Below are 13186 nucleotides of genomic sequence, written 5' to 3'. Positions count from 1 at the left end.
CCTCCAAACCCTCTCCAACTGACCATCGTCTGCACACTCCTCCCCACCCTCTCCATCTGCCCATCACCCACACACTCTTCCTCACCTTCTCCATCAGCCCATCACCCACACTCTCATCCCCACCCTCTCCATCTGCCCATCACCCACACACTCCTCCTCACCTTCTCCATCGGCCCATCACCCACACACTCCTCCCCAGCTTCTCCATCTGCCCATCTCCAACACTGTCCTCCCCACCCTCTCCATCTGCCCATCACCCACTCTGTCCTCCCCACCGTCTCCATTTGCCCATCAACCACACACTCCTCCCCACCCTCTCCATCTGCCCATCACCCACACACTCCTCCCCACCCTCTCCATCTGCCCATCACCCACACACTCCTCCCCAGCTTCTCCATCGGCCCATCCCCTGCACATTCCTCCCCACCCTCTCCATCTGACCATCACCCACACACTCCTCCCAACCCTCTCCATCAGCCCATCACCCACACACTCCTCCCACCCTCTCCATCTGCCCATCACCCACACACTCTTCCCCACCTCTCCATCTGCCCATCACCCACACACCCCTCCCCACCCTCTCCATCTGCCCGTCACCCACACACTCCTCCCCACCCTCACCTGCTAATTACCCTCCACAGAAGTAACCGGACACACTGGGAGACCCAGGTGCTTTGTGTGTTACCACCACTACATGTACCGTGTTACCAAGATTCACCCTGACCTCCCTCTGCCAGTCAGCACCACCACCACTTGCCCCAGTTACCCTGTCAGTCCCGGTGGACTTTAGCACCCGGGGGAGCCGGGGAGCTCAGGACCCGCCGCCCGCGGCTGCTGCTGAATCCGCAGTGTTTCTGTTCCGTTGACGGATGCGGTGAACGAGTTAAAATTAATGGATCGATAATTCTCACATCGTGTTTATTTCACTCTCCGCACATTTATATTTACACTGACTGACTCCTGACGCCAGTCCCGGACCCAACCCGTTTACAGACCCGGAGCGGAACCGGAGCAGATTCTCAGCCACTCGTTTTTATAGATAGTCCAGAAGAAAGGATAAAGTTTCTCCGTGAATTTATTCTCGGTGAAGGTGTGGAGATGGGACTTGGTCTCCGCGTTGTAAAATGAAACTGTCCCGGACTCGTAACTGAGATAAACTCCCACCCTCCCGGTGATGGGATCGGCAGGGAGACGGGACAAAGGGGAGGTGTAAACCCGCATCACGTCATCAAACCGCGCGATGATCCAGAATCCGGTCTCCGGACTCAGTGTGACCCCTCCCTTCCTCTTCACAGACTCTGCGGCGACTCCCAGACCCCAGCCCCGATTCCCCGTCACCTCCACCTCCCAGTAATGTCTCCCCGATGTGAATCCCTCCGATCCCAGCACACAACGCCAGACTGTGAACCTCTTCCCGGTGTCAGGGAGATCCCTCCGGGTCCCGGTCCGTCTCACACTCTTCCGATTCTCAGACACCTCGAGCTCCGGATTCACCGTTTCCACATCCAGGGTGACAGAGACTGGGGGGAGAAGCAGAGAATTAGAGAGTCCCCGGGGATCGGGGGGAGACTCGGGCAGCGCGGCCCCGGGATCGGGGGGAGACTCGGGAAGCGCGGCCCCGGGATCGGGGGGAGACTCGGGCAGCGCGGCCCCGGGGATTGGGGGGGGGGAGACTCGGGCAGCGCGGCCCCGGGGATCGGGGGGAGACTCGGGCAGCGCGGCCCCGGGGATCGGGGGGAGACTCGGGCAGCGCGGCCCCGGGGATCGGGGGGAGATCGGGGGTGGGGGGGAGACTCGGGCAGCGCGGCCCCGGGGATCGGGGGGGGGGGGGAGACTCGGGCAGCGCGGCCCCGGGGACCGGGGGGAGACTCGGGCAGCGCGTCCCCGGGGATCGGGGGAGACTCGGGCAGCGCGGCCCCGGGGATCGGGGGGAGACTCGGGCAGCGCGGCCCCGGGGACCGGGGGGAGACTCGGGCAGCGCGTCCCCGGGGATCGGGGGAGACTCGGGCAGCGCGGCCCCGGGGATCGGGGGGAGACTCGGGCAGCGCGGCCCCGGGACCGGGGGGAGAGGCCGCTGGGCCTCAGGCGCAGTTGGATGGCCGACAGGACCCTTTCCCGGGGTTTTACCCAAACACAGCGGATGGACAACCGGCATCTTCCAGAGGTTTTTCCTCGACATGGAGAGCGTATTTTCCTCTATCAACAAACACAAAATTCTGGAGGATCTCAGCTGGTTCCGGAGTTCAGAGTTCAATTCCGACACCATCTGTAAGGAGTTTGTACTTTCTCCCTGTCACCTTGTGCATTTCCAATGAGTGCTCCCAATTCATCCCTCAGATTGGGGAGGAGTGGACAGTGAGGAAGACCATCATTGCTTGCAGTTGGATCTGGGGCAGCTGGGAAAATGGGCTGAAAAGTGTCAGCTGGAATTTAATGCAGACAAGTGTGAGCTGTTGCTCTTCGGTAGGACCCCAGTGTCGGTCTTTCACAGTGAATGGTCGGGCACTGAGGACTCTGTTCCACAGCAGATCTGGGAACACAGGTCCAGAATACACCGAAAGTGGTGTTACAGGTAGATAGGGTCATAAAAAAAGCTTTTCTTTGGCCTTCATAAATCAAAGTATTGAGTACAGGAGATGGATGTTATGTTGAAGTTGTATGAGATGTTGGTGAGGCCTAATTTTGAATATTGTGCGCAGGTTCAGTCAATGACCTACAGGAAAGATGTAAACAAGTTTAAAATTGTCATGCGGGGAGGTTGGGAACGGACCCAAAAGCAAGACACAGACACTGAACTACCAGGAATAGGACTGGGCATGAGATGGAAGCAAGGGAAGTGAGGAAGAAAGGACGCTGGAGATGACACAGGCCCCGAACGAGGCAAGGATTCCGGGCCTGGGCTAGGACTAGACGAGGATAGTGGAACCAGGACATGGAACTGGGAACTAGGAGCCTAGGCTTGGGCTTCAAGCCAGAGACTGCACAAGGACCCAGAACCTGGGTCTTGACTCTGGCTCGGACTCCAGAACCAGGTGAGGAAAAGACGTGGCTACAGGACGAGGAGAGTCACAGGACGGGACGAGAGACTCCCGGACAGGACAAGGGAATCCCAGCACAGGACGAGAGAATCCCAGCACCGGGCTAGGCAAGGTATTCCTGTGCTGGGTGAGGCACCTGGACATGATGAGAATACAGAGCCTTGGTCAAGGAAGGACAGGAACGCAGAACACAGAGCCTGGGTCGATTGAGAACAGGAACGCAGAACACAGAGCCGGGACCCCTCCTTGGATACAGGACGTAGGGCCGGAGCTTTACACAGAACGCTGAACACAACGAGACAGTTCCCAACACTTTTGTCACATTGGCCTTCAGAAATCAAAGTATTGAGTACAGGAGATGGTTGTTATGCTGAAGTTGTATGAGATGTTGTTGAGGTCTAATTTGGAATATTGTGTACAGTTTTGGTCACCTACCTACAGGAAGGATGTAAACAAGTTTGAAAGAGTACAGAGAAAATTTCCAGGGATGTTGCCGGGATTGGAGGACCTGAGTCATAAGGAAAGATTGAATAGTTTAGGACTTTATTCCTGTAACATAGAAGACTGAGAGGAGATTTGATAGAGGTATACAAAATTATGAGGGGTATAGATAGGGTAAATGCAAGCAGGCTTTTTCCATGGCGGTTGGGTGGGATTACAACTAGAGGTCATGGGTTAACGGTGAAAGATGAAAAGTTTAAGGGGAAGATGAGGGGAAACTGCTTCATTCAGAGGGTTGTGAGAGTGTGGAACGAGCTGCCAGCCCAAGTGGTGCATGCAAGCTCGATTTAAACATTTAAGAGAAGTTTGGACGGTACATGGATGGTCGGAGTTGGAGGACCATGGTCTCGGTGCAGGTCGATGGGAGCAGGTAGTTTAAATGCTTCAGTACAGACCAGATGGGCTGAAGGGCCTGTGCTGTTAGTTTCTATCACTCTGTGACGCTCATACAAAGACAACACTTTGAAGGTTAAATGGTCATTGTACATTGCCCCGTGATTAGGCTAGTTTTAAATAGTTGGGGTGCTGGGTGGAGCGGGTCGTTGGTCTGGGACGGCCTGTTTCACACTGTCTCTAAATAAATAAATAACCTCTTCACTGTCCATGAAACCACCAATTTTAGAGTCCTTCACAAACCTACTAAACACCTCACCTACATTCTCTCCAAATCATTCATATGAATGATGAGAAACAGTGGACCCAGCACCGATCCCTGCAGAACAACCACTGGTCACAGGACTCCACCCAGACAAGTCTGTATCCTATTCCAGATCGTACTGTCTCCCATGTGATCTAACTCTCTGCTACCTTGTCAAATCCCTCGCTAATCTCCATGGAGACGATGTCTACTGCACTTTCATCAGCTGTAATTTATTTATTGAGATACAGCACGGAATAGGCTCTTCCGGCCCTTTGACCCCCACCACCCAGCAACCCCTGATTTAATCCGAACCTGACCATGGGACAAGTTACAATGACCCCCACCACCCAGCAACCCGATTTAATCCGAGCCTGACCATGGGACAAGTTACAATGACCCCCACCACCCAGCAACCCCTGATTTAATCCGAGCCTGACCATGGGACAAGTTACAATGACCCCCACCACCCAGCAACCCCTGATTTAATCCGAGCCTGACCATGGGACAAGTTACAATGAACCCCAGCACCCAGCAACCCCTGATTTAATCCGAGCCTGACCATGGGACAAGTTACAATGACCCCCACCACCCAGCAACCCCTGATTTAATCCGAGCCTGACCATGGGACAAGTTACAATGACCCCCACCACCCAGCAATCCCTGATTTAGAACGGGTTAATTGGATTGTGGGAAGAAGCGGAGAACCTGAAGGAAACCCCCACATTGCAAGTTACAATGACCAATTAACCTGCCAATCGTACGGGTTTGGACTGTGAAACCGGAGAACCCAGAGGAAATCCACACGGTCACGGGGAGAACGTACAAACTCCTCACAGGCAGTGATGGGACATGAACCCGGGTCACTGGTACTGTAAACTGTTGTGCTAACCACTATGCTACCGTACCGTCCATGCAGAAAACCAAGCTGGGTATCCCTGATTAGTCCTCACCTTTCCAAATGAATGTAGATCCTGTCTCTCAGAATCCCCTCCATTAATGAACCCACATCTGACTTTAGGCTCACCGGTCTGTACTTCCCAGGTTTTTCCCCACAGTCAATCTTCAACAAATGTTCAAAATTAGTCTCCCTCCAGTCTTCTGGCCCCTCACCCGTAGTTATCGATGACACACATATCTCCAAAAGGGCCTCTCAATTTCTTCCTGAGCTTCTCACAATGTCCTGGGATACACTTGATCAGGACCTGGGGATTTATCGACCCTTCTGCATTTTAGGACCTGCAGCATATTTGCTTCTGTAATGTGGTAGAAAATGAAGTCGATCATCTTCTGTAACACGGGGGAATTGAGGGCCCTGTGGAACTGGCACAGAAGAGGAGCTGAGCCCTGGGACTGAGAAATGATGACAGGGAGGTTTAGAAGGATACGGGCCAAATGCAGGTAAACGGACTGGGAGGTGATCTGACAGAAATATATAAGGTTATGATGGGTTAGATTGAGCAGAGGAGAAGGGGAGTGATGAGACAGGAGTCTGAAGTGACTGTGGACTGAAGATTGGTGAAAGATGTCAGGCACGACGCTCCGGGTAGCGGAAGGGTGGGGAGTGTGGACTGTGGAGTTGGGAGACACTGGGAAGTGAAACCAACACCAACACAGTGAAAGTTTTGATCGCTAGTCGGAGCGGGGTTGCGGGGATAGTTGGGAGATGGGAAGGTGGGAGACAGCTGTGGGAGGGTGAGAAACAGGAGCACAAAGGCCAACCTGTGCTGGAATCTGATCAGTAAAGGAGGTTCCACTCTATCCGCCCAAAGGGGAACTTCCCAGTGGCCAAACATTTTAATTCCCATTCCAAAATGTCGGTCCATGGCCGCCTCTTGCGCCAAGATGAGGCCATCCTCAGGATGGAGGAGAACACCTTGTATTCTGCCGGGGTAGCCTCTGACCTGATGGCATGAATATTGATTTCCTCTTCGGGTAAAATTTTTCTCATCCCCTCCCCTCTTCTTCTATTCCCCACTCTGGCCTTTAACCTCTTCTCACCTCCCTGTCACTACTTCCTCGGTCCCCTCCTCCTTCCCTTTCTCTTATGGTCCACTCTCCTCTCCGATCAGATTCCTTCCTCTCCAGCCCTTTAGCATTCCCACCCCACTGGCTTCACCTATCACCTTCTCGCTAGCCTCTCTCCCCTCTCCCCACCTTTTTATTCCGGCATCCCCCCCACTTCAATTTTAGTCCTGAAGAAGGATCACAGCCCAAAACATCAACTGTTTATTCATTCCAATAGATACTGTCTGACCTGCTGAGTTCCTCCAGCATTTTGTGTGTGTTGATTTGGATTTCCAGCATCTGCAGACTTTTTCCTGTTTATGACAATGGGAACCATTAGGGGAGAGATGAATGGCAGATGGAACCAGGACCAGATGGGGGAGGGGTGGAAAGCCTGTGGTGAACTGTGTGTGTAGATGGAAACAGAAGGTGAAGGGGGATGAATATGGGTGATAAGAGTCTCCTTTCCCACAAACCCTCTCCCCACAGCCCCTCATTAGGACAGAGGATGAATTTGCAGAGACTCTGGCAGATATATTTGCTTCACATTTCCCCACAGGTGAGCTGCTGGAAGACTGGAGGGTGGCTCAGGTGCTGCCGTCAGAAGGGCTGGAAGGTCACACCAGGGAACTCCAGGGGAGTCCAGAACTATAGGGCAGAGACTGAAGGTGAGAGGGGAAAGTTTTTCTAGGGATCTGTAGGGCAACTTTCTCACTGTGAGGGAAGTGGGTACGTGTGGAATTTGCTGCCAAAGGAAGCTGTAGAAAGAGGTAAAATTAAAATATTATAAGATCAATTTAGACAGGTACAACAATAGGCAATGTTTAGAAGGATATGGGACAAACAGAGGGAAATGTGTCTGTGTCTCTGACAATGTGTCCCACTCCGATGGTGCATTTGCATATTATCAATATATCAATGTATCAATGTGTGCGTGTGTGTTGGTTGTGGTAAATATCAGTGAGTGTGTGTACACAATGAAGGTGAGTGTGCACATTGAACTATTTGGATGTTACAGTGTGTCTTCACATGTCCAGTGTGTGTTGACAATGTGTGACACGTGTGTGAATTGTTCAAATAGAAACCATTCACTGTGTCTGAAGAGAATAGTTTCCAGGTTACTGAGGGGACTAACAATGTGCAATGCTGAGGCTCTGACTACAATCTGCTGAACCGTCTTGTGAATGTGTGTGAGGGAGATTTGCCAGAGCAATTATGCTGTGTCCACCAGTGTTAAAGCTGGTTGGTGTGTCCGGGCTCAGTCTCAATGTGGTGGTTTGATTACAACCGTGAGACTGGCGAGTCCAGCAGGGGGCAGAGCTGAGTCAATCAGACTGCGGTCACGGACAGGTCAGACAGGGTGAGTGGCTCGAAGGACTGGTGTGTTTTTCTGACAATCCCTGTCACCACAGTGATACCAGATTTTATCCTTTTTAATGACATTAATGGAATATTAATTCCAGAGCTACCATGTCAGGATTCAAACCCGTGCATTGGCTTGTTTGTCCAGTGCAAATGGGATCAGGATGCAGTGATTCGACCAGTGAATTGTTTGTATTTGCCCCTGGTTTGGTGTGTTCAAGGGTCTGACATCTCCAGCTGACCATGTGGCAGTGATGCCTCCCGGCAGGTGGGGTTGGTGCCGGAATGAATCTGTATGTTTTACCTCGCTTAATGCTGTCCAGGTGTTCTCCCAATGCCGTGTCGAACAAATAGGGGTGATAGAATTTTTCAACCAACAGGGCACCGTCTGTCACTGACAATGTCCTGTCTTCATCACTGCTCCTGTAAATATTACACATCTAGTTATAAACTGAACATCCGTGATATTTGAACTATTTTACAAATCCACACAGAGTTTCAGTCAAGACCACGTCCTACCTCCTCTTCCGATGAGCTTCCTCCTGAAATAAATCAAACACAGATCTCAATTGACTGAGACTGACCATTGGCATCCGAACAGCAGGAATCTGAGACAAGTTATTACAAGCTGCTGAAAATTCCCACTTAACTCTCTCCCACTGAAACGAATGGAGAAAGAGGAGAACGACGGGAGAAAGTACAAGGAATGGGTATGAAATTTATACCATAACTGAGAGGATGGAACTTACAGGAGAGACTGGACAGGTTGTGTATTTTTATCTGGATACGATGTCAGGGAGGATCAGATGGAGGAATTTAGTATTCCAAATGGATTTGATGGGGTGGGAGTGGAGAAAATGTTTCTCCTTGTGTGAGACCAAAAGTCAGAGATAAAGCATCAGTTGGTTGTTAATAAATCCCACAAGAAATGTGGTGAAGAGAATATCAGAAACACACTCATAGCCTGTGACTGTAACTGGGTGTTACTCTGAGTCTCAGGGGATATTATACGTGGGAATCACAGAAACGACCACCATCTCAGTGCTCTGATCAGAGTAACTCATTCCCGAGAAGGTTGCAGACTGTCCTGTGATGTACAGACGTTGTGGGAGGCCGGTTTGGGACAATGACAATTCTGAACAGTCAGGATGTCCTGACTGGTGGAAATCAGTTTCCAACTACAGTATTTGTTATAAAATGCATCAGTTTGTGATGGTGCACTTTTACAGAAACAAACTGAAGTCTCTCACCGTGAGGAATGTGATATTTTCTTGTTTATCCATCCGTTCCTGTAACTTTGAGATTTCCTCCTGGATGGAATTTAAATTCTCTTGAATCTCTCGAAGATTTTTCTCCATTGGATTCAGAATCCTCTCCTCTTCTTCCCTGAGATCTCGGAGTGCACGCTGCTCTTTCTCAGTGAGAACCCGGCGCAGTTCAGCAAAATGGGATGTGATCTGGGACTGAAGACTGTGTGACTGTTCCTGTCAATGAAAGGAGAGGCTAGTTTAATATTTGAGGCTATTTTTTGTATTTCCTTCTGACATGGAAGGTAACCATTCAGCCCATTAACGTCTCTGCTGCTTCCTAGAACAATCCCCTCCATCACATTCCCCCATGTCTCCCTCAAACATATACTCTGTCTCTGACCCACTAACTCCGACCGGATTCACAGACCACTCAATGTCACAAGGTTAATTACAGTCGCCAATTTACCGTTCAACCATGCAATGTCGGCTAAAGGAAGGTACTGGTTACGGGGAGAACATGCAAACTCCACGCAGACAGCTCCAGGGGTCAGGATTGATCCCAGGTTACTGGAGCTGCGATATTCTGCTATTCTGCATTAAAGGGAACAAAAGTACACAGCGAATTTGCAAATTCTGCTCTGGAATTCTCACCCGAACTCCAGAAATCTTCTCTTTCTGTTGTTGCTCCATTTCCTCGAAGTCTGATTTCTTTTCAGTGAGAGAGTCTAAGGAAGATTTAACCCGACCCTGGGAATCAGAGAGTGAAGACATTAGACCAAAATATGCAACTAAGTAAACAGCTGATCAAAAACGGGTTAGTTTTACCTTGTAGATTTCAACGGCTTCGGTAACCGGCATGAAGTTGTGAGACTTGTGTTCCCGCGCAGTCGCACAGATCAGGCAGATCAGTGTCTCGTCCGTCTCACAAAACAGCTTCAGTTCTTCCCCATGTTTCTCGCAGTGAAGTTTACTTTCCTTCTCTTTCGGATTCAGGTTTAGTTTTCGAGCTTTCTCAGACAGATTTGCCAAGGCCCGATTGACCCTGAGGGTGCGGTCCGCAAACTCCTCTCTACATTCCGGGCAGGAGTTTCTCTCCTCCCTTTCCCAACACCGTGTGATGCAGGAGCGGCAGAAGTTGTGTCCACACTCCAGTATAACCGGGTCGGTGAAGAACTCCAGGCAGATGGGACAAATTGCCTCCTCGGTTAAACTCTCGACCTGTCCTTTCGAAGCCATGTTAACTTCCGGGTTCAGGGTCCTTTCACTTTCGGGGAGCTGCTGAACGCCTGCGGTACCGCGGTGGTCCACCTGGGGCGCTGCAGTCTGGGGAATGAATGTTCCTTTTCAGTGAAACAGGAATCGTGTTCATTTCCACAGCAGCGATCAGATAGATAGATAGATAGATAGATAGATAGATACTTTATTCATCCCCAAGGGGAAATTCAACTTTTTTCCAATGTCCCATACACTTGTTGTAGCAAAACTAATTACATTCAATACTTAACTCAGTAAAACATATGATATGCATCTAAATCACTATCTCATAAAGCATTAATAATAGCTTTTAAAAAGTTCTTAAGTCCTGGCGGTAGAATTGTAAAGCCTAATGGCATAGGGGAGTATTGACCTCTTCATCCTGTCTGAGGAGCATTGTATCGATAGTAACCTGTCGCTGAAACTGCTTCTCTGTCTCTGGATGGTGCTATGTAGAGGATGTTCAGAGTTATCCATAATTGACCGTAGCCTACTCAGCGCCCTTCGCTCAGCTACCAATGTTAAACTCTCCAGTACTTTGCCCACGACAGAGCCCGCCTTCCTTACCAGCTTATTAAGACGTGAGGCGTCCCTCTTCTTAATGCTTCCTCCCCAACACGCCACCACAAAGAAGAGGGCGCTCTCCACAACTGACCTATAGAACATCTTCAGCATCTCACTGCAGACATTGAATGACGCCAACCTTCTAAGGAAGTACAGTCGCCTCTGTGCCTTCCTGCACAAGGCATCTGTGTTGGCAGTCCAGTCTAGCTTCTCGTCTAACTGTACTCCCAGATACTTGTAGGTCTTAACCTGCTCCACACATTCTCCATTAATGATCACTGGCTCCATATGAGGCCTAGATCTCCTAAAGTCCACCACCATCTCCTTGGTCTTGGTGATATTGAGACGCAGGTAGTTTGAGTTGCACCATATCACAAAGTCCTGTATCAGTTTCCTATACTCCTCCTCCTGTCCATTCATTAAACAAGTCTAACATAGATAAAGCCGCAGAGAAGAGCTTGGTTCAGTCTACGGGAGAACTGAAAGGGCAAGTCCTGAAAAGAGAGACAGAAGGAATTGTAAATGCAAGAGTCTGGAAGGAACTAAACGAGTCAGACAGCATTTGTGGAGAAAAATAGACAGAAGATATTCCGGATTGAGACAGTCCAGACGAAGGTTCTCTACGCGAAATGTCAATTGCCCATTTCTCTCCACAGATGCTGCCCGACCCTCGGTGTTCCTCCAAAAGCACGATTCGTTTAGCTGGAGGACTAAAGAGAGACTGAGGTGTAAAAACAATGAATAATGTAAATTTATAGCAACTATTAAATCAGTTAATGGTATGGGACACGGGATGTGGAGAGAATCTGCTGTGAGGAGACGGATGCTGTGGCGATGACAAAGATGTGTCTGCAGGAATCACCACAGGACTGGACATTGTACGTCACAGTGTGGAAAACATTCAACTCCTGATTTCCATTTCCCTGCTTGACCCGGCCCGGCTCCAAAGATCTGGTCTCACTTGTTCGGAACAGGGTCAACGTGTGGAAATGATTTCCCCGCCTGTCTTCTGAACCCCATCAGCCCCAGAGAGCAGGGGCACTGGGCTGGAATCTCCAATCACGAACACAAGAGATTCTGCAGATGCTGGAATTCCAGAGCAACACACACAATATCCTGGAGGAACTCAGCCGGTCAGGCAGCATATGGAGAAGAATAAACTGCGTTCAAGGGTCTCGGTCTGAAACGACGACTGTTATCCTCTCCACAGCTGCTGCCTGACCCCCTGAGTTCCTCCAGTATTTTGAGTGTGTTGCTCTGCAATCTCCACGTCGCTGAGTCTGACAGTCTTCATCAGGCAGCGTCCACAACAGCAGCTCGAGGGACAGAGGGACTGGGGGTTGGATTGTGGGTGTGGGGACCCGTCTCCCACTTAAATACGGTTCAGATGGAACAGCACAGAAAGAACCTGCCAGACAGCAGTGGTGAGTTTCGGGAACAAGTCAGTTTATTCAGACCCTGTTACAGTGAACATCGGGGAACACTTCGAGTGTGATCTCAAAGATACTCCACTGAGTCAATGATCTTACGGGTTCCTGTTATACAATGGTGAGATGTAGATTTCACAAAAAATTATCAGAAACCTGAAGGCATGAACATTGACTTCTCTAACTTCTGTTAATGCCCCTCCTCCCCTTCTTACCCCATCCCTGATTTATTCATTTTCCCACTCCCCTCTTTTTTCTCTCTCTCTGCCCATCACTCTTCCTGTTCTCCACCTCCCTCTGGTGCTCCCCTCCCCCTTTCTTGCTCCAGAGGCCTCCCGTCCCATGATCCTTTCCGCTCTCCAGCTCTGTATCACTTTCGCCAATCACCTTTACAGCTCAGAGCTGCACCCCACCCCCTCTGGTCTTCTCCTATCATTTCACATTCCCCCTCCCCCCACTACTTTCAAATCTCTTACTATCTTTCCTTTCAGTTAATCCTGACGAAGGGTCTCGGCCGAAACGTCGACAGTGTTTCTCCTGTAGATGCTGCCTGGCCTGCTGTGTTCCACCAGCATTTTGTGTGTGTTGTTATCAGAAACCTACATTTCCCTGTAATATTTGGCCTTTGATTATTTCTATGTGGTCTCTCTCGATCTGACTGACAACCATTTCCCAATGCTCTCTGTCATTCATTGTCTTCATTTCTGACCCAGTTTTCCTGCCGTGACTCTCCTTATCTGATGATAAACTCTCCTGCTGTGGTCTGCAATCCAACCTCCACCTGTTTACCTTTGATCCAGTGAGCTTCACCTTGCTGACTGAACACGTCCACAGTCTAATCACTGACCTGACTGTCATATCGTCACCTCTCAGTCACCTTCTCCCTTGGTCTAATTAATTTTACCATCATTCCCCAGATTGTAAGGCACCTAGTTTAAATATTTAAGAATTTTCCCAATTCTCATGATTCTCAGAGATTCCTTCCTCAGACATCACTGCCTGACACTGTGTGGTGTGATTGTCACTTGCCACCTATCAGCCCAGGCCTGGATATTGTCCAGGTCTTGCTGCATTTGTGTTGTGGGCTGCTTCATTACCTGAGGGGTGGCAGATGGTGCTGAACATTGTGTCGTCATCAGTGACCAT

The 13186-nt window shown here is 50.0% G+C and overlaps 1 protein-coding gene across 1 annotated transcript; it reads right to left on the bottom strand.

The window, feature by feature from the left end:
• Positions 1–895: 895 nt before the first annotated feature.
• LOC140722070 (zinc-binding protein A33-like) lies at positions 896–13186 on the bottom strand. Its single transcript, XM_073036870.1, has 7 exons — positions 13138–13186; positions 9621–10135; positions 9447–9542; positions 8796–9029; positions 8065–8087; positions 7850–7968; positions 896–1520 (listed from the first exon to the last, which is right to left on the bottom strand). Exons 1-7 carry the CDS (start codon positions 13184–13186, stop codon positions 988–990), a joined length of 1569 nt encoding a protein of 522 aa, XP_072892971.1. The 3' UTR covers positions 896–987.

The sequence above is a fragment of the Hemitrygon akajei genome, chromosome 2 (genome assembly GCF_048418815.1).
Source record: "Hemitrygon akajei chromosome 2, sHemAka1.3, whole genome shotgun sequence".
In the NCBI taxonomy this organism is placed as follows: domain Eukaryota; kingdom Metazoa; phylum Chordata; class Chondrichthyes; order Myliobatiformes; family Dasyatidae; genus Hemitrygon; species Hemitrygon akajei.
Note: the sequence above shows the minus strand (reverse complement) of the source record. Positions and strands in the feature narration are given on the sequence as shown.

Coding starts and splice junctions, on each gene's coding strand:
- LOC140722070 (XM_073036870.1), bottom strand. CDS start 13,186: ATGGTCACTGATGACGACACAATGTTCAGCACCATCTGCCACCCCTCA. Junction 9,030..9,446: donor AGAAGATTTCTGGAGTTCGG/GTGAGAATTCCA, acceptor TTTCATTGACAG/GAACAGTCACACAGTCTTCA. Junction 1,521..7,849: donor CCTGGACAGCATTAAGCGAG/GTAAAACATACA, acceptor TTCTCCCCCCAG/TCTCTGTCACCCTGGATGTG.